At 43.9% G+C, this 21,752-nt stretch overlaps 1 protein-coding gene across 1 annotated transcript in view; it reads left to right on the top strand.

The window, feature by feature from the left end:
• Positions 1-21,752, top strand: part of B3glct (beta 3-glucosyltransferase) — a 90,894-nt gene that overhangs the window by 36,986 nt on the left and 32,156 nt on the right. The window contains exons 5-7 of the mRNA XM_051162842.1: positions 10,455-10,531; positions 11,087-11,198; positions 14,132-14,268. Coding sequence (XP_051018799.1) covers positions 10,455-10,531; positions 11,087-11,198; positions 14,132-14,268 — 326 coding nt within the window. The remainder of the gene's footprint in view (positions 1-10,454; positions 10,532-11,086; positions 11,199-14,131; positions 14,269-21,752) is intronic.

Below are 21,752 nucleotides of genomic sequence, written 5' to 3'. Positions count from 1 at the left end.
TTTATCATTTGCATATTTATCTGGTAGCTCAAAATATCAGTGCCTCCCACAGCAGCAACCCAGAACGGCTGTTTATTTATTCATCACTCCTGTCAGGTTGCACGCTGTTGTGAAGTGTGCCAAAAAAATGAAGGCGCAAAAAATGGAATCGGTTCTGTGATTTGTGTCTGCTTCTAGCCGCTGTCTCGACGTTGGCGGCGTTACCGGGGCCTGCCTACCCTAATGGTGCTCAAACAGGGTCTTATTAAAACCACAAACTAAATCTGCCGCCTCCCGCCCCCCCCCCCTTTTACAGCATGAATAAGAAACAGGCTCCTGTACAGTGACTCTGTGTGAATTTTACTAGTGTGCTCCGAGTGGCTGCTGTAGGGTGAAACCGCTAGCCTTTCTTTTTTGGTTTTTCAAGACAGGGTCTCTCTGTGTAGCCTTGACTGTCCTGGACTCGCTTTGTAGACCAGGCTGGCCTCAAACTCACAGAGCTCCACCTGCCACTGCCTCCCGAGTGCTGGGATTGTAGGTGTGTGCCACCACACCGGGCTGGAGCTACTATTCTTGCATTCCAGAATATTCCTGCTTGTACTGAAGTGTGACATGGAGTTCAGAGTTTCTAATTTTTAGCATCTTTTTTCCTAACCAGTAAATTATCAGGTTTTACCAAGTGTTACTTTGTATGCAGGCTGGTTCCCAGGGTCACAGAGAAACCTAGGGAAGCGATATTCTATTCTCTGAGTTACTTTGAAGGCGGATGGTTGCGTGCTGTGCACTGCGGTCATCAGGAGGAGATTGGAACTGCAGAAAGCTCATGTTACTGTGCCCATGTAGTGTGTGTGTGTGTGTGTGTGTGGGGTCTGTGGCTTTCTTGGACCAGTGTTTATGTGAAGAGGAGATTTGAGCCAACCCACAGGCTTATGAAAACCGTGATGTCCATGGAACCTGGTTTAAGAAGCATTGCCCTAGATAGGCAGTGAGCTAGCGGTGTTGGGATTGGAGACCATGCAGGGACAGGCCTCTGTGAAGTTAGGTGACAAAGGGAGGCGAAATCACCTGGAGGGTGTGGAGAGAGTTAGAGCATCGTTCCGGAAGGCGACAGTGGGCTGCTTAGCGGGATCTGGAGTTTGAACCCTTGTGGTGTATGGCAAGCATGTCCTGGGGCAAACTGGGGTTAGATTGGAGGAAGGAGAGCGCTGGGGCCATGGGTACCGTGGTTGATTGAGGAAGACAGGAGAATGCAGATTTTGAAGGAATGCCACCACTCCCCCCCTTTGCTCCCTTTTCTAGAGATGGAGAAGTGCTGTGAGGTGATACAGCGAGCAGGCGCAGTCGAAGATCTAAGTGAGGGAAGGCCCCCCAAAGAAGCGTTTTCAAGCGCTTTCTTAATAAATCATGCTCTTGAGTTGATTTCTTTTTACATGCCTGTTAGGTCTTCAGCTTCTGGCTGCCGATTGTGATTTGACTTTTGTGTTTTGAAGCCAGCGCAGTTCCTTCTCCAGCGGATTGCCTGTGTGAGAATTCTTGTTCCTTACAGCTCTGTTGGGATATAAAGGAAAGCAGCCGTCTGAGCCTTGTTTTTTTTTTTTTTCGCCTTCTGGAACGTGGAATCCAGTTATCAGGTGTCCTGCTTACAGTGATGGAAACCGAAGGGGCTTCTTTGAGACAAAGTTGAAAGAACAAAGCAGAGGAGACAGAACAGCTAATGACATCATGTTAGCACTTCCTGGTCCAGCAAGGATCCAGGCCCCGTCCCGAAGATGCCACGATGAGAGCGTTGAGGATGTTTAACACAGCAAAGAGGTTATGTAGAGGGAAGGAAGTTATTGCTGGCAGTCCGGGCAGGGGCCGGGAGGAGCAGGAGGACAAAGCTTAGAATGATGCTGCAGGCTAAAGACTGGGCTGAACGATGGACGGGTTAGACTCCGTTTCTCAATCTAGCACTAGAGAAAGCACTGCTAGCGAGGGAAGCTTTGTTTGCGTCGGGGCAGATTGTTGCTCTCGGGCCCCAGTGGAGCTCCACTCCTACCCATATAACTTCTAATTGCACCACCTTCTGCGGTGGAGAGACTCTACGCCTTATTTAAAACCTGACGGAGCCTTCGCCTTGCCAATAAATTATTCCTGCACTTGGTCACAGGTTTAGAAATGGCCGTTTTCTAGAGCTGAGTTAGCCAGGCCTCGGCTCATTAGATTAAAACAGCTCCCTTCTTCATAAACTGAGCTGGGTAAGCTAGCACAGCCTGGCTCCAAGACACTGGGGAAGGGTGGCCTCGTACTTCCTTAATTTGGATGTTTATTTTGTTGGCAGGGAGACGGTGTAAAGTCTTCATAAGGAGGCTAGCGATTCTATTGCCTCAGCTTTTTTTTTTTTTTTTTTTAAAACAGAGTCTCACTGTGTAGCCCTGGCCTGGAACTCACTATGTAGACCAGGCTGGCCCCAAACTCAGAGATCAGTCTCCTGAGCGCTGGGAGTAAAGGCACAGAGTGCTACCACCCCTGGCTTGCCTCAGGTGTTTAATGTTGGCACTACACTTTCCTTTTGCGATGAAAACAATTGGGTGCTTAATTACTCAAAATCCTTTCTTTTGGGTAAAGATTGATAGATATTAGTTCTCCATATAAGATCTTTTTTCTTAAATTGTACTGGAGACTTTATTACACTACTACTGTTGGATAATAAATCATCCATCCTTCCATTTATTGCATATTTATTATTAGTTTACAAATATCTAATAATAATACTTATTTTTCACAATGATAATATATTACTAACAATATTATAACCTAATATATAACAATATTTATTATATACAACAATATATAATAATGAACATTATTAATAACACATATCTATCCCAGGAGAAGATAGGATTCTTAATATAACTTCACTAAAATAACTGTTTGTTTCTAATACACAACTAGAATTCTTAGAAGTGCCTTTATTTATTTTAATGCTTTAAAATGGCAGTATGCATGTATGTATGTATGCATGTTATGTTTGTGCCTGTTGCACTCCTGCCGTGCCGTGTGCACATGGAGCTCAGAGGACAACTTTCTCGGGTCAGTTGCCTCTTTCCATCATGTGGCTCCCAGAGACTGAACTTGGGCCACCAAGCTTGCTGCCCAGGCAACTTTATCTACAGAGCTGTCTCATCAGCTCAGAATCGTCTTTTATATGCAGGCCATTACATAGTGTATTCCATGCAGCACTGGAATGAGCATATTGTGACTCATGGTGGAGGCCCAGCAGCAACGGAATCTTTGCATGACTGAGAAGCCATGCTGTGGTGCGGGTTGTCCGCTTTTGGCTGGCCAGCACCTGAGGTGTTCGTTGTGTGAGTCTGGAGAAACCCAGGGCTTGCTCAGTGTTTTTATTTGTTTTCTATTGCTGTCATTAAATACTGTGACCAAAAACAACTTAGGAGAAGACAGGCTTTCTTTGACTTGTGTTTCACAGTCCGTCACTGAGGGAAGTCGAGGCAGGAACTTTTAAGCAGGAGCTTGCAGGAGAGCCCATGGAAGAACACAGGCTGGCTCATGCTCTGCCTCACTCTCTGCCTCACACTCAGCCCATTTTCTTATGCAGCCCAAGTCCACCTGTCTAGGATTGGTGCCGCCCACAGTGGCCTGGGCTCTCCTACACCATTCAGCAATCAAGACTGTCTCTTACAGACACGACCATAGCACAGTCTGCTCTGGCCAGTCCCTCCACTGAGACTCCCTCAGAGGACCCTAGGCTCTGTCACATTGACAGCTAATGAGAAAGGCCATGAAGGAAGCAAGTGGCAGATGTTCTGTTTTCCGGAGTGTGTAAGACTCTGCGTGATGCTGCCTGGTCAGTGGGTGTGGAGTCAGGGACCTGAAAAAGTGAGTTGCTTCAGGGCTCTGGTCTCAGACTCAACATCAGTGTCTGTGTCAGTGGAGACAAGGGGGGAGGGTAGGGGGAAGATGGGGGGAGGGGGGGACCAAGGGAAGGAGTCAGCACATGCAGATGAGTCCCTGAGAGCAATGCCCCATGCAGATGGTGAGGTGATGTCAGCAGGGATGCCTGTCACTCGGGACGGTGCCCTGCTCTGTGTCAGGGGCAACATGTGCTTCCAGACGGCTGGATTGCTTCGTGGGTCTGTACCAGCATGACACCCCGAGAACGCAAGTAAGGACACTTCTAAGCACGCCTGGAAAGACATAACTGCAAAAGTCACAGTGGCGTTTGCAGCAAGTCTTGAGATGGTAGGTTGCCCCGGTACCTGTGGATGTGAGCAGGAGACGAGGTTTGACTGGACACGTGAGTGGATGAAGAAAGGAAAGGTATGCTACTCTGAGCTAAGAAGCTGAGCTTGTGTTTGGGAAGGTGGCGTGTAATGGGGCCTGGGCTTGGAGGGGAGACAGTTGGCAGGGAGTGCAGTTGGAATCGGTTGATTTTTACTGGGCGTGCTTGGCCGTCCCTTTTGTTCTGAGGTGTTGTCACGCACCATGTTCTGCCATTTGCAGGCATGAGCTCATGTGGGGACATTCTCAGTCTCATTCAGACCATTGCGCCTGGTGTACAGACTGTAAAACCAGCAACAATACTAGTGGTTACTAGGCACTTGGCAGGCAGTGACTCAGCCGGTCCTCTGACTGTTGTGTTAGCTCATTTCAGGAAAGAACAGCCCACAGCTAGTTCAGGGAGCTTACTGAAGGTCACATGGCTCAGGGGAAAAAAAAGAAAAAAAGAAAAGACTAAGATTCAGAGGGACTACTTGGCCTCCAGAAATCAGGTCTTTAAACCAGGGTTTACTGCCTTTATGAGAAAATGATTAGTTAAAATATATATGTGCTATAAAAACATATTTAGTAGTTCAGTTCAAAGTACATAGCTTATAAATAAAATTTATAATGCTGTAATACATTTTCTTTCTGGGAAAACAGTTAATGATTAAGACATGTATATGGAAAAGACATATATATACACACACACATAGACATGCTTGGGTTCTTGGAAAGAATATTAGTATAGTGTCACTCATAATAGTCTAACCTATAAACGATACTGTATTTTAAAGGTTATAAATCTGTCTCATGTATCATATCATATATCCCTGTTATGACAATAAGTAAATACCTTACAGAAGGAGTTATAATAATAAGCAGATGTGATTTTTTTTTTTTTTTAACTTTTATTCAAGACAAGGTTTCTCTGTGTAGCACTGGCTATCCTGGAACTTGCTCTGTAGACCAGGCTGGTCTTGAACTCACAGAGCTCTGCCTCTGCTTCCCGAGTGCTGGGATTACAGGCGTGCACCACCACCACACCCAGTGTGAATTTTTCATTATAGTTTATTTGTTGGCCTAGCCCAAAGGCTCCGCGAGAGCTGGGCTTAGATTTCAGGCTCTTAGCATCTTCACCTAATTCCTGCAAGCGTCTAGGCATTTGGGTCTGTATAGAGGGGCGGTGGGACCACAAAGTCTTGTTCTTCAAAGCTCAGTTCAATAATGTAAGGACAAAATACAATGGCTGAGGGATATCTGTGAATAAAGAGCGAGCGACCAAGGGCTGGGGAGGTGGCTCAGCATTTAGTAGCACTGGCTGCAGAGGACCTAGGTTCAGTTCCTGGCACCTATGTGGGGGCTCACAGCCATCTGTAACTCTAGTTCTGGGGATCCAATTCCCTCTTCTGGCTTCTGAAGGCTCCTGTATGTGTGTGGTGCGCACACACACACACACACACACACACACACACACACACACACACGCTCACACATATACAAGTAAAGTGTATATTTTGAAAGAAGAGATGAGCAGCAATTGAATTGAATCATTGAGTTTTTTTTTTCCAGACAGAGGCAGGGAAAGTTAAATTTGTGAAATGATTAAAATTATTTACAGCAATTTAAATATTCATCTGTTTTGATGTATATTCATATGCTAGCCTCTTCATTTGTCCCATTAATATCTCTAGACATAAAATCTTCATAGTTCCCTTCTATGTTAAAATTAGTAGTGTCGGGCTGGGCCGGGGCTCGGTGGGACAGTGTTTTCTCAGCATACGCGGAGTCCTCAGCACCGCACAAGAAACAGATGGACAAGTCACTTCTCAGCCGTGACTCTGGCATCAACACCCCTTTCCGAGTGGAGACAATGGCTGTGTACATGTCCTGGGACCCACTCATGAATCGGGCTGCCGGCTTTAAATTGCTTTGCTTTCAGCCATCTTTAGCTGCTTTGACTACGAGCATGTGCCTTGCAAAAAAAAAAAAGGAGTTCAAAGGAAGTGCTGATGCAAAACCCAGGGGCTGTCTTCAGAGGGACGGTGGTACCCGGGAGATGACAGTCGATGGGTTTCGGTTCAAACACAGGGATCACGGTGACGGGTGGAAAGGACTTTGCTCAGCCTTTGTGGTCTCCTCCCCTTTCATCTCCCCACATTTGGTCAGCTTCTGTTGTGTCATTCCGTCCCTGTATGCACACATTTGCACAGCCTTTTAGATCTGACTGTGGCTGGAAGCCAGGCATCCTCAGGTGGTGGGAGCACCGCTACTGTCCCCAGAATAACTATTCCAAGGTAAAGCTGATGCAGCATTTTCTTTTTCTTCTTGACTTTTTATTTGCAGACTTTCTTCTGCCTTGCTCCTTCTCCCTCCTCTTCCTCCTCCATCCCCTCCGCCTCATCTTCTCATAGACTTGGTACTCACTGTGTGGCCCAGGCTTGAGTTGGTAGCACCCCTCAGCTTTTTGTAAGCTGGGCTTGCAGGCGTAAGCTACCAGTGGCTGCCAGCAATGAACTTTCTCTTGTGTGCATGTGTGTGCATGTTTGTGTGTGCATATATGTATGCATGGGCATGTTTGTGGGTGGGTGTGCATGTGTAAGTGTGTGCATGTGTTGTGTGAGTCTATGTGTGGGGTGTGCATGTGTGAGTGTGAGTTTGTGTGTGTCTGTGTGGGTGTGCATGTGTGAGCGTGAGTCTATGTGTGCATGTGTTGTGTGAGTCTCTGAGTGTGCATTTATGGGTACACACAACTATACGGGCCAGAGGAGGTTGTACCGTATTCTGCCCTCTCTCTGCTCTACTCCCCTGAGGCAGGCTCTCTCACTGACCCTGGACCTTGCTGTTTCTTCTGCTGGCCTGGCTAGGCAGTGACCGCGATAGCCCTCCTGTCTCTGCTCAGCACATTGCTGGGGCCAGGCATGCACAGCCACTCTCACTTTTATGTGTATGCGGGGCCTACAAGCTCAGGTCCTTGTGCTCGCTCAGGGAGCACTCTTACCCACTAAGCCATCTCGCAGCGCCTCTTCTTCCTCTTCTTCCTCTTCTTCCTCTTCCTTCTCCTCTTTCTAATTTTACTTTTCAGTGCAGGGGATCAAGTCCCGGGCCTTGGTTATACTAGGCAAGCGTTTTTTCCCTCAGCTGTATCTCTGGCTTTAACAAAAGCTCTCATTCCAATGGCTTATTAAAAGCTTTCTTTTAGTGGGTGTGGTGGCATACATGTTTGATCCCAGCACTCGGGAGGAGCTCTGTGAGTTCGAACCCAGCCTGGTCTACAGAGCAAGTTCTAGGTCTGCCACGGCTACAAAAAGACCCCCCCCCCAAAAAAAAACCCAAACCAAATCAACCAATCAAACAAACAACCTCCACACACAAAAACTCCCAACCAGCCAAAAAAGCCTTTTTCATAAACAAACGTCCAATGTTTGTTTTGTATGTGAAGGTGCCATAGTGGTGACATAGCACCTTTAAAGGTGGCCTAAATCTTGTAGTTATAGGTTAAATATAAACTATTTGATAGAAAAATCTTACTGTGGCCTTTCAAAATAATTTATTTTATTTATTATAATTGTGCCTGCCTTGTATGTGTGTGTGTGCATGCATGTGCGTTTGTGAGTGTGCCTGTGCATGTATGAGTGTGTGCATGTGTGTATGAGTGTGTGTGCGTGTATGAGTGTGAGTGTGTGTACATGTGAAAGTGTGTGTCTGCGTGTGTGGAGGTCTGAGGACAACTCTGTGGAGTCAGTTCTCTCCTTCTACCTTTACTTGGGTTCTGGGGATTGAACTCCCGCCTGCCAGGCTTGAGCGGCAGTCACCTCTACCTGCTGAGCCCTTTCGTCAGCCCCTACTGGGACTTTTGATTATTTAAAAGTGGTGTTGGTCTGAGGATATTGCAGGAATGAAAGCACGAGGGCTTGTTGGCTAGAGTAGACTAGAATTTCTTTATAGTTAGGGTGAGCGCGACGTCCTAGTCAGGATAGGTTCCTGAGTGTAACAGTGGAGGCTGCTTGTCTGGAGCACACAGTCAGGGACTGTAATCCGCAAGACACGTTTGTTAAATACTCCTTAGAGATACAGAGGCACAAAGCAAAGACAGAAACTTACCCCTTCCCTTAGTCACAGATGGAAGCAGACTGGACACATGTCAAACAGGGTAGTGAGTGAAAAATCATGACACCAGGAGTAGGCTTAGTCCACGGTTAATCCGTAGAATCTAATTCAGGAGCGGGTCCGACTTCTCTTTTTGCGCTGCTTAAATTCTTGTTGTGTTTGTATTGTGGGGAAGTCATTCATAAGCTGGTGTTCAGCCTCTGCCAGTAAAGTATTCTCGCTGGTGGCACGGAAGCTGCTGGTGTCATATGTGTCCTGCAACAGGGATGTGGGATACGGGTTCACAAGTAAAACCCCAAGGAGCCCCCGATTTCTCTCGTGGGCTTTGAATGAGGGTGGCTCCCATGATTGCGCGCTTGGTCCCCAGTTGGTGGAGCTGTTAGGAAAGGATTAGCAGGTGTGGCCTTGTTGGAGGAGGAGTATCACTGAGGGTGGCTTTGACGTTTCAAAAGGCCACTCCGTTCCCAACTCGCCTTTTCTGTGTCATGGTTTTGCCTCACGGTGTGAACTCTCACCTACTGCCTCACTGTCACGCCTGCTGCCTCCAGTCACGCTCCCACCATGGTTGTGGACCGTCTGAAACTTGTAATCCCAAGTAAATTAAATTCTTCTCCTCCTCCTTCCTTTTCCCCTTCCCCTTTTTTTTTCTTCTTTTCAAGACAGGGTTTCTCTGTGTAGCCTTGGCTGTCCTGGACTCATTCTGTGGACCAGGCTGGCCTCGAACTCACAGAGGTCCAACTGCCTGTCTCCAGAGTGCTGGGATTAAAGGCGTGCACCACCATGCTGGGCCTAAATACTTTCTTCTATAAATTGCCTTGGTCATGGTGTCTTATCATAGCAATAGAAAAGCCAGAAGTTGGTACCAGGAGTGGGGGTTGGACCCACCACAGACATGTCTATTGGGTAGTGTAAGCCCAAACTGAGCATTTTCTTTTATAAGTTGCCTTGGTCATGGTATTATTACAGCAATAGAAAACTAAGGTACTCCTCAATTAAAAACATAAGTCAATAATCCTATTGTGACTTCACTGAAGGCTTTGGAAGCCAATAGCTCATCACTCGGTCATTGCAAAACAAACATCGCTTTCTGGTTACTTCGGTCCTTGCTCACATAGGAAGTTGTTTTATGATGTCACACCAGTTTCTCCACTTAACAGAAAGATGTTCCTATTGTTACTGTACTTTATTCATAATCTTAATAGCTCCTTTGTGACTCATTAGCACTTGAATCCTATCTCAAGATCTTAAGAGTACTTGCTGTAGTTTTTATGTAGGTCCACATTAACATTCAAATATAATTATTTCCGTATTATTCAATAATAACATCGTTAGCTTATAGATGTTTTGCCCTTATGTAATCCTTCATGAATGTATATACGCATGTGTGTATTTACATTACAATCCTTCAAATGTGATGAAAGTTGGTGCATAATTCAGAGGCCACAGCGTCGAGGCCCTGAATTATTGATTTTGCTCTATCTTCGATAGCTGTCAGTTGAGCCTTTAGGCTTGCCTTTTTCTCAGCGTGTCCACCATGTTTGTCTATCCAACTTTTGATTGTGTTTTTCGAATGTGTGCATGCAGAGCAGAACAAATACTACACAGAAGAAGGAAACGAGGCGAATTTGATATCCAGCAGCAACAATTTGTATTAAAAGACTTGGTGGTGTTTCTGTGGTGCAAAACACCTGTAGAGATATTTTTGGGTACTTTTTGCAAAAAGTTGGCCCGTGAGATAGGTGGCATCCTTTTGTCCCAGCAGCGGGCTTCCCAGAACATGTTTCACTTACATGTGTGTAAAGGCTGCTTTGTTTTCTTGTGCCTCTGAGTTGTTCCTGATGAGCCACCCTGGGGTCTTCGCTCCCTGGCTACGTTTGTAGATCTTCAGTTTGCTCCACTGCGTGGGCCACACACAGCACCCTGGGGGCCTGGGTGGGAGAGACGTTGGTTGAGTTCCTCTGAGAAACTTCCCTGCGGTAGCCCCTAAGGAAACTGGGACCCAGGGATGCTAAGGGTAGCAAGCCGACTCTGAGACTGCAGTATCCTTTGGCGTTTTGGAGGGGGTTTTGTGTTCTTACTCTCCTCTTTGGCCATTGTGTTTTTAGGATCTCCCCCGAGTCCTTCTTCTCCATCAGTTGGCGAGGCAGGAGGGCGCTTGGACCATCCTTCCCTTGTTGCCACAGTAGGTACCATTAACTCAGACTGTGTCAATCACTGGCATTGGGGCCTCCACACTCTGGCTCTCCTTAGTGAGGTTTTTCAAATTATTAAGAGGTTGTATGTGTCTTGAGATGCTAAGTGAAATAAATTTAAGTTTTATATTTTGTGGTTACCATATTAACTAGATTTTTTTCTATGACAGGTTCTTAATCATAATTAGTTTTTGCTTACTTTCTTTAAAAAAATGGTTTATTTTAGTTTATGTATATGCGTGTTTGCTTGCTTTTGAGTATGTGCACCACTTGCATGCAGTACTCACAGAGGCCAGAAGAGGGCGTTGGATCCCCTGGAACTGGAATTACAGATGGTTGTGAGCTACAATGCAGGTGCAAATAACGAAACCCAGGTCCTCTGAAAGAGCAGCAGTGAGACAGCAGCACAGCCTAGCCACCCTGCCTTCTGTTTACCTGTCCCCATTTCCTAGAGCCAGGGTCAAGTCTTACTGCAAACCCCTCTCCCGCACTATGCCATATACGTACCACAAATCTGTGTGCCATAACCCATCTCTTCCCACCAGCTTTTCTGTATCGTACAGCAAGAATTCAGCGTGGATTTTCTTCTGTGAAGAAGAGACAAGAATACACATCCCCAGGCTCCTAGAAGCACTCAGACAATACGACCCATCTAAGGTGCGTATGACCTCAAAACCGTGTTTTGACTGTGGGGATGATAATTCAGAGAATACATAATTTTGATGAAGAGATATTTGAAATAATAACTTCACTTCGGAAAGCTGTTTTATAAAATTCTCTGAGGTTTGAAGTTTACAGAGAACACGAAGTAAGCCATTTTATATGAAGAAAGTATTGACAGCACAAGGAAGTGAAAAACATCATCAGCAAGAACGACACCTTTTTAGAGTTAACAGCCAGTTTTTCATAGGAATAAGTCAGTAGGCTGTCTTTCCTCATTAGAAAAAGGCACATATATAACAAACCGAAGGGGCTGGAAAGATGGCTCAGTGGTTTAGAGCACCGTCTGCTCTTCCAGAGGTCCTGAGTTCAATTCCCAGCAACCACATGGTGGCTCGTAACCATCTATAGTGTGATCTGATGCCCTCTTCTGCAGATAAAATGCTCATATACAATAAATAATAAATAAATAAATCTTAAAAAAAAAACCAAACCGAAGTATTCTTATTTCTTTATGCTTTATTTGGTCTTATGTGTAGGAATGTTTTCCCCCAAATGTATGTGTGTATTGTGTGCATGCACATGTGCATGCACGTGTGTATGTGTGCACGTGTGTGTGTGTGTTCATATGTGCACGTGTGTGTACATGTGTATGTGTGCACGCATGTGTGTGTTATGTGTGACGAATGTCTTGGGGGCATAGGCCATGTGTGCTTTTGCAGAAGCAGGCGCTAGGCAATTAATACTCGTCAATGGACTGGTTTTCCAAACACTGCGTAGTCCATTACTGTAGTAAAAACCACTGATACTGACGGGTTTTATGGGTTTTACGTGTTCGAAGGATCCACTGCGATTTCTGAGAAGCCACAGACGTAGCTGGACGGGAAGTCCACGAGGTGGGGAGAGGGGTAGGAACCGTTTTTGCCCGGTCCTCCCAGAGGATGCTAGCGTGCAGGTGTTGGCCTTCTTGCTATGTTTTGTGTAACCCATTTGTGAGACTTTTATGCTTCTTCTGACTTGTGGCAAACTCCAAAGTCTATTTTTTTTTCTTTTGAGTATTGGGCTTTCAGCCTTTTTCCCAGCATCCGTTTCTCATGGAGACTATTGTCCCATTACCAATGGTTCTAATTCTGTAGGGGAGACAGTGACTCACAGTGAGTTTTTAATGAAAATTGGCATGACAAACGGAAAAGTTCAAAGCGAGTTCATGAGAAGCAAACTCAGAGCGGAGGCAAAAGAAGAGGTTTGCCCTTCTTTTCTGAACTTCCATATGGAGGGGAAAAAAAAAAACCCTAACATGTTTTATTTCTTTTGAAAGTAGTATGACGGAATATAGATGACAGAATGTTGAGGTCAGTTCAAACCAGTGGGGCTTTTTCCCTCTACTGTTTGAGAACTGACACAGATAAGCCACATTAAAATAATACCCCATCTGCCTTGGGGAATAGATCTTTTGATTCTGACAAACCCCACTACCACCACGTCTTCCAGCCATCCCTACGAAGCCAAATGCAGGGTCTTGTTCCGTGTGTTAAATGTGTTCGTTTGGTAGTTACTGGAGAAACTGATCCCGATTCAAATGCCTCCTTAGCTGGGCTCTGTGCATCTCCCGTGGCTCGTTTGGGCTCTTTCCTTCCCACTCCTTAGCTTGCCTTTAATATCTGTGCATCTGATGAGGCGCAGTAACTTTGATTTATTTTTTAATAGCAACGAGGCCTGGTGCTGGTTAAAAGTAATCCTAGTAGAATATCATCGGTTATTTTTCCGGTTTTATCTTTTTTATTATTGTTCCTGTTCGGTATGAGGGAGAGGTGCAATTCTTTGCCCCAGAGTCTCCGCTGACGCCTTCCTTAAAATACTCTGGAACCTTGATAACAGTATTGGTAGACAACTGCGTGTGCTTTACAACCTACACGCTGTTGTTAGGAGGTAAGATACGGTGATGTGTTCTGGTTAATTTCTGTCTCCTCCATCACACAAGCCGTGTCCCTGCTTGTTGTAGGCCTTGCTAAATACTGAGTGAGTGAACGAACGAATGAACGAATGAATGAATGAATACGATTCTGGGGGGAACTTTTTACAGATTTATTTTAAACCTCTGTGGTTGAGGCTGGAGAGATGGTTGAGCGGTTAAGTGGCTGCTCTTGCAGAGGGCCTACATCTGAACCCCAGCCCACACGTTGGCTCACAATCATCTGTAACTCTAGTTCCAGGAGATCTGACGACCTCTTTTGGCCTCTGTGGGCACTGCATGCACATCATGCACAGACAAGCAAAAACTCACATAAAATAGAAATAAATAATGCATATATATACATACATACACACACACACACACACATATACACACCTCTGCAGTTTCCTTTGCTTTAATATTCGTATGTGGAGTAGTCTATAAAAATACCACTTAGGTTGTCGAAAAGGGTAAAGGCACCTATAGCCATGCTTGACTGTCTTAAGTTCGAATGCCAGGGCCCACAGTGGTCTGCTGACTTCCATATGTGCATACATGTACACACACACACACACACACACACACACACACACTATCTCATGAAGCAATTTAAAATGAGAAAATTCATATATTTATGGCACACACAAAAATTTAGGTAATCACATTTTGAAAATTAAAAATATTCTTATATTTATGGTATAATGACGGCTAGTATTTTCTTTTTTTTCTTCCTTTTTAAAATTTGTTTATTCACCTCACCTCTTAGTTGTAAGGTAGTATTTTCTTAACTATAAGGATTTCGATAGATTTATTAGCGTACTCGTTAATTATATTTTTGTTTGGATTCTACAGAGATAATAACTTATGTTAACTTTGTCTCCCAAGATATTTAGTTGACAAATTCTGATGCTACAACTTTGCTTTTTGCCTCCCATTAAATGGCTTTTCAAAAATATTTCATCTTTTTCTTTAACAGGAATGGTTTTTAGGAAAGGCACTACATGACGAAGAATCAACGATCATTCACCATTATGCCTTCTCTGAGAACCCTACAGTCTTTAAGTACCCCGACTTTGCAGCTGGCTGGGCCCTCAGCATTCCACTTGTAAACAAGTAAGAATTTGCTAGGCGTTCTGTGGTTGTTTTCCTGGCTTTTTCCACTTACGGCTCATTGGTTCTCAGATGAGTTTTTCAGCCAGAGGTGAGTGAGAGCTGGACGGGGAGGGGCTTGCCTTCGCTCGGTCCCTTACCAAGCCCTGCAGATAAATCACTCCTCTTCTTCCTGCTTCCTCATAGTTTCTGGCAAAATAAAGTGACTAATAAGTCATGAGACTAAGGGAGGCCACCAAAGGGCCAGGGAACAAGGCGGGCATCATGACCTTGTTTGCAGCCTTGTACCTTTGATCACCAGTAAGAAAATAAAACAGTGACCTGCAGGGGTCGGAGAGGGCGCTGATTAAGGGCATGAATATGCAGATGCCTCGTGGGCCAGGTTCAGGTGAGCTCCTGAAGCCAGCTTGGGCCTGACTGTGTGTGTGTGTGTGTGTGTGTGTGTGTGTGTGTGTGTGTGTGTGTGTGTGTGTTGTCCTAGCTGCAGCAAGGCACCACACAGCTGTAAGAGGAGTGAAGGTGACTGAGTTCAGCTGAGTAGAAATACGGTTGTCTGTGGCTTTAAAGAACAAAAGCCCCAGTTATTTGGTTTTTACCAATAAAGGCTCAGGATCCAAATGCTGGGGTGAGATTCTGCTAGCTCAGAGAGGCAGAGAAAGCACCCAGCTGACCTTCCTACTCAGCTCACGGCCCAGAAGGAAAAAGCCAAAAATTAAAAGCCCCTTCTTCTCCACGCTGTCTAAAATGCCCCCCAACTCAGGTCCCTCCTTTCTGTTTAATCCCTGTCAGCAGCTTGCTTGCTCCGCCTCTTGACTTACCATTGACTTTATTTAGCTCTTGGGTTAAAGGTGTGTGCTAGGGCTGAGCCACTCCACAACTGGAAACTGGTGTTTGCAGTTCCCGATGGGACCAAGTATCCTGCAACAGTTGTGTTCAGTTTCAATCCTGCCCCTTTTATTCTCTGGCATCTGGAAGGCTGGGAATCATCTGTGGCCTTTGTAGCATCAGACATGGAAGGATGTCTCCCAATTTTCCCCATCGCATGTCCTACTTCTAGGACTTGGGGGTCTTGTTTGTTTGTTTGTTTGTGTTTTGTTTTTCAAGATAGGGCTTCTCTGTGCAGCCTTGGCTGTCCTGGACTCTCTTTGTAGACCAGGCTGTGTTTGAACTCACAGAGATCCGCCTGTCTCTGCCTCCCGAGGTCTTGAAAGTGTTTGGGGCCACCACGGAGGAGCAGGTACTGTGTGAATTCACAGCTGTCCTGACACCTGCAGGACTCCATTCACAGCTGTCCTGACACCTGCAGGACTCCATTCACAGCTGTCCTGACACCTGCAGGACTCCACAGCTGTCCTGACACCTCCAGGATTCCATTCATATCTGGCAGCTTTGTACACTGTAACCATCCTCCGTCCCAGGATAGACTCCACAGCTGCCCATGTAGGCAGGGTTATGGCTCCATGGGAGGGTGTGAGTCATTAGCCAGCCTGCACAATATTAACTTAATTTGGAGTTTGTTGTCCCACAAGGTCAAGGAGTCCCATAAGAAAATAAAGCCACACACCTGTAACACATGTGCAGGGGCCATGTAGGCACCCTGGTTGGTTCAGTCTGAGCCGCTGTGGGCCCAGGCTGGTTGGCTTTATGGGTTTTCTTGTGCTGTCCTTGCCCCCTCTGGCTCCTGTAATCCTTCCGTCCCCCCGTCTAACGTGGGATTCCCCAAATTCTGCCTAGTGTTTACTGTGTGTCTCCACATCTGTTTTCATCAGTTGCTGGGTGAAGCCACTCTCATGACAGTTGGGCTAGATGCCAGGCTATGAGTGTAGCAAAGTTTCATTGACGTTTTCCCCCATTCGTGTTTGATTCTATGATGGGTTTTTGGGCTGTCCAGCCTCTGGCTCCTGGCCCTCCAGGCAGTGTCAGGGTGGGCTCCCTCTCATGACATGGGCCTCGATTATGTTTTACAAGAGATTTTGCATGTGTGTGTGTTGTGTGTATATGATTGTGTGTGCACACGGTGCATGTGGGTATATGGAACTCATTGATGTGGGAGACAGGTGCACCTTCCACAGTGTCTGCCATCTTGTCTTCTGGCCAAGCTAAGCACAGCTCCTGCTGAGATAGGAGGGAACAAAGTTTTCATTGTGGGAGCTGGTTATGTAGACATCTTAGTCTGGCCTGCTATAACAAAATACCACGAACAAGGTTGTTTATAAGAACTGTGTGTGCCTGTAGGCTCAATTTTCTTATCAATTATATTTTATTATGAACTTATTAAACGAGCCTACCTCCCTAACAACCCGACTAACCCAAACAATCAGAAAAGGATATTAAAAAACACTACAATGAAACTTTAGGGATATTAGTCCCTGGCGTTGTCCGCAGGGTTTCTGCAGACCAGCAATCCCACCAAAGTTGCTACTAGGACCAGGAGCAGCAGCTGGAACCTCAAGCCTCAGCTGGAGTCCAAAGCCTTGGAACTTTCCCTGGAGCAGTTCTCTTTAGGAGCCTCTTGAAGTGCAGGGACGAACAGACAAAAACCAAGTCTCAACCAAAAGCCTTCCCTCCTGTTTTTTTTTTGTGTGTGTGTGTGTGTGTGTGTGTGTGTGTGTGTGTGTGTGTGTGTGTATCTCCTCTCAGTCTGTTCAAGGGTGTTTTTAACCAAGCTCCCCCATGAAGTAGTTTGACTTCTATGTGGAAAACATCCTGCTTTCTCACATCTAAGTGGTAAACATCCTGCCCTCTTCTCCGTTCCACACTTGGGACCAAAACAGAAACGGGTTTATCTCTCCTTCATCTCCCCCTTTCTAGTAAATATAATAAACTATATACAATGAAAATAATTGTGAGAATTATCCAGTAAAAGTCACATTTACAAGGACCAGTCTATTTGTATTTGACAATCTCAGGGAAAGTATTTCACTATCTATTCTATCCTACAGGGTCTTATCCTAGTGTCCACAGTTTTTTAGAAAATAACAACACTGTGGCTATCTAGTTTTCAACCCCATAAGAGACCCCCAGAAGGAAATACTTTGTAATACGAAGGAAGTGCAGGCAAGCACTCCAGAAGTACAGACAGAACAGAGAGAGCTGACTGCCTGGACAGTCACAGCTTCCTATCATCAGGGCATCCAGTCTCAGGCCACTGGCCCAAAACCATGTGACAGACTGCTTTGAAGCAGGAATCCTGAAGGACTGGCCCAGCTGGTCTCTGCAAGGCTGGACAGCCAATTTCTCAGTCAGGCTTGATCATTATGGACGGTCAGTCTGTCATCAGCAGTAGAGATAAGCACAGTTCCTCAGTCCCATGGCTATCTGCCACTATCATTTCTTGATGCCCTCACAATTAGACTGGAGGTGCTGCCAGGAGCGGATGTGTCTCTCTGTCATAAAAGCCCTTTATTATTAAATGCCATTTTCTGTGGATCTCTGAAGTGTTTGAAGACCATCTACCTAACTACCCTGTCCATCATCTATCCCTTTTAAAAACACAGACAAGAAACGAACTAAAGCTTATTCTATAATTAAGTAATTTAGTGTCTAATAAGATTTATAAGTGACCAACTACCAATTTCTATCTCCGACCATTGTGAACAAGTTCTAACAGTTAGCTTTCGTAAGACTAGAACTGTACATCACCGTTTCAAATGAGCTGTACATGTATAATACATTAAGTAAACATCGAACAAAATGATCATAAGTTTCAACCAACATACAACATATATAGTTTTAAGTTTCTATAAACATATAATATATATAATACATAAAGCAAAAGTTGAATAAAAGTCTTAAGTTTCCATCAATCTACAATATCAATGTAAAATGTTTGAGTACCAATGTGGAATATTTGAAGCTAGTAGATCAATAATCTTTTTATTCATATATTTATATCTATATATATCTATATTTATCTCCTCCCTTATATCCATCCCTTATTCCCCCCTTCTTCTCTAATGCTAGATAGGACAGGAAGATAAGAGAGAAAGAAGAAAGAAATCCCTAAATAAAACTTTTATTAACTTGTAACTAACTCCCCTAGGCAAAAATGAACATTGACAACCCACCAAAACCAGCCATTTCACTTATTGGGAAAGGGGGCATTGTTCTCTCAAAATTACTTTTTGCTGTTTAGAAAAAAAAAAAAATCTTTTGGGTACCCTTAGAAAAATAAGGTATTGGCCAAACGCTGGAAAAGCTAGCTGCATCTGTTTTTGTCCAGTCTCTCTAGGACCAATCCTTTTGGCTAGCCCTTTTTTAAAAGTTGAAATGCATGCAGTTTCTTGAGGAAACAGTAGCTGAAGCAGTCCTTGATGTTGAACCACCCGGGTTGTCTGCTTTGTCTTCATAATTATCTGTTTGTTGCTCTGAAAATAAGCAAACTTTTACAAGTATTAGTATAAGTACATACATATATGTGTGTGTGTGTCTGTGTGTGCAAGGTGTACAAATTATCTAAAGATAAACATCTGTCCATTTTTGAGCGGCGTAAGCCATCAATCATATACATCTGTTTGAGCTGTAATATCCAAGCAGTATGAAAGAATATCATGTTATAAGAACCAGGCATCCCCTAGCTTTCCCTTGCTGTATGAACAAATTCATGTTTTAGGTGCCAAGAGGTCTTTCCTGGTCAGATCTAATCTTTATAAGTTTTGTCGGCAACCATATTTTTTCACTCCCTGTAGAAAGATAGGCATACCCCCGGCCCCATCTTAAAACAGGTTTCCAGTCCATGGTGGAGAAATCTTTATAGTAAATTGGTTGACCTAGTTCCTCAGTTTTTTTCTATAACCCAGTGTCTCTCAGCTGCTGTTGTCCCTTCATCACCAACATTAAGAAAATTTAAAGTCAACAAAGCGTTAATTTGTCCCTGGGGGTCTTTACCTTTCCCTTTTGTTTAATAAGCATCTCTTTTAAGGTATGATTAGCTCTTTCAACAACTGCCTGCCCTGTTGGATCGTGTGGTATACCAATAATGTGCTTAATATTATAAAATGTAAAAAATGTCTTCATCTTAAGGGACACATATGCAGGAGCATTGTCAGTCTTAATTTGTGCAGGTATTCCCATAATTGCCATTATTTCCAATAAATGAATAATTACACAATCAGCCTTTTCAGAACTTAGGGCCGTTGCCCATCTAAATCCCAACTAGGTATCGATAGTATGACGTACATATTTTAGTTTTCCCAATTCTGCAAAATGAAACACACCCATGTGCCAGATTTCATTCCCTTTTGTACCCCTAGGGTTAACTCCAGCAGGTAATGGGATTTGATTATACAAAGAACACGTAGGACACTTATTAATCATTTCTCTGGCTTGTTGCCAAGTAATAGAGAATCTTTTCTTCAAACCCTTACCATTAACATGATGTTTTCCATGAAATTCTGAGGCTTTGAGCACATTTCCTATTAACAATTGGTCGATTTCCTCATTTTCTTGTGCCAATCGACCTGGTAAACCTGTATGGGATCGAGTATGAGTAATATACAAGGGATAGTTTCTACTTGGGATGACCTGTTGCAGTTCCATAAACAATGTAGTTAATTCAGAGTTATCAGGAGTAAATCCAGCAGTTTCTATATGCAGAACAACCCTTTTTGCATACTGAGAGTCAGTAACTATATTAAGAGATTCAGAAAAATCCAACAGTACCATAAGGATTGCATATAATTCTGATTTTTGAATGGAGGTAAATGGGCTTTTGATCATCTTAGTTGCTTTATCAGACTTATAACCAGTCATACCCAACTTATTTGCATCAGTATAAAAGGTGGGTGCCCCTGGTATCGGTGTCCTTTTTACAATACTTGGAAGGATCCAATCAGTTCTTTTTATAAACTGTATATGTTTGCTTTTCAGATAGTTGTTATTACTGTCTCCCAAATAGTTACTACAAGCTCTTTGCCAATCTTCATTAATTACCCATAATGACATAATCTCAGAATTAGCAAGGGGCACTACAATTTCCCCTGGGTCTGTCCCTGACAGTTGACGCAATCTTATTCTTCCCTTTGTAATCAATTCAGACATCGTTTTTCTATGTATGTCTTCAATTTTTTATTTTTATTTTTTATTTTCTGAGAATATCCATTTCATGATCCTGTCTTCCCTTTGCATAAGGAGCCCAGTGGGAGAATGTTTTGCAGGCAAAATAACCAGAATGCAACCAAATTTAGGGTCAGTTCTATCCACATAGGCCTTGTGCAGTTTTTGCTCTGCCAGAATTAACCCCTCCTCTGCTTCAGCGGTTAGACACCTTGGACTGTTAAGTGTGAATCCCCTTGTAACGTTTGAACTAAGTTACTTAACTCATAGGTAGCTAGTCCAATTGTAGGCCTTAACCAGTTAATGTCTCCCATTAATTTTTGAAAGTCATTTAGTGTTTGTAATCAATCTCTACGGATCTGTACCTTTTGTGGTCTGATTTTTTGTTCAGTTATCTTGTAGCCTAAATAGGTAATTGAATCTCCTCTTTGTATTTTTTCTACAGCAATCTGTAATCCCCAACATGGCAGAATTCTTTGTATTTCTTTAAACATTTTTTTTCTAAAGTCTCTGAATCAGCATCAGCCAACAGAATGTCATCCATATAATGATAAATGATAGACTGAGGAAACTGCCTGCAAATTATTTCCAATGGTCGTTGCATGAAATTTTGGCATAAAGTGGGGCTATTCAACATTCCCTGTGGAAGTACCTTCCAATGGTATCTCTTCATTGGACCACTACTGTTCAGTGTAGGTATTGAAAAAGCAAACCTTTCCCTATCCTTCTCATGCAAAGGTACCGTAAAAAAAAAAAAAAAAAAAAAACTTTTAAATAAATTACTATTATGGGCCAAGACTTAGGTAACAGGGAAGGTAAAGAAATTCCAGGCTGTAAATGACCCATTGGTTGGATTACCTTAATTAGTGCTCTCAAATCCGTTATCATCCTCCAGATGCCTGATTCTTTTTTTTTTTTAACCATAAACACAGGGGAATTCCAAGGGCTCGTAGACTCTTCTATATGCTGAGCCTCTAGTTGCTCTTGTACTAAATGATGAAGTGCTTGCAGTTTTTCTTTTGTTAAGGGCTGTTTGAAATCCATTTTAGGGGCAAGGCTGTTGGTATCTCAGCAGTGGCCCCTCTTATGCAATGGGCACAGCTTGCGGTTGCTCCTGATTATTCGTTGTAATATCTCCCCCAGAAGCATGTACCCTTTCGCCCCTAGCTTCATTGTTGTTTGTCTCTGTAATTGCAGGGATATTAATCTGAGTACCCCATTGTTGTAGGAGTTCCCTTCCCTGTAGATTTATGGGTATGTCAGCCACATAGGGTCTCAGCTTCCCTGTCTGCCCTTCTGGTCCCACACACTTAAACCACCATACGCTTTGTTGTATTTGGGATAATTTACCAATTCCTATAATTTATGTATTAACTTTCTGAAGTGACCAATTTGGATTCTAATACTTGTTTGAAATAATTGTGATGTCGGCA

This window comes from Acomys russatus, chromosome 19 (genome assembly GCF_903995435.1).
Source record: "Acomys russatus chromosome 19, mAcoRus1.1, whole genome shotgun sequence".
Classification (NCBI taxonomy): Eukaryota; Metazoa; Chordata; class Mammalia; order Rodentia; family Muridae; genus Acomys; species Acomys russatus.
Note: the sequence above shows the minus strand (reverse complement) of the source record. Positions and strands in the feature narration are given on the sequence as shown.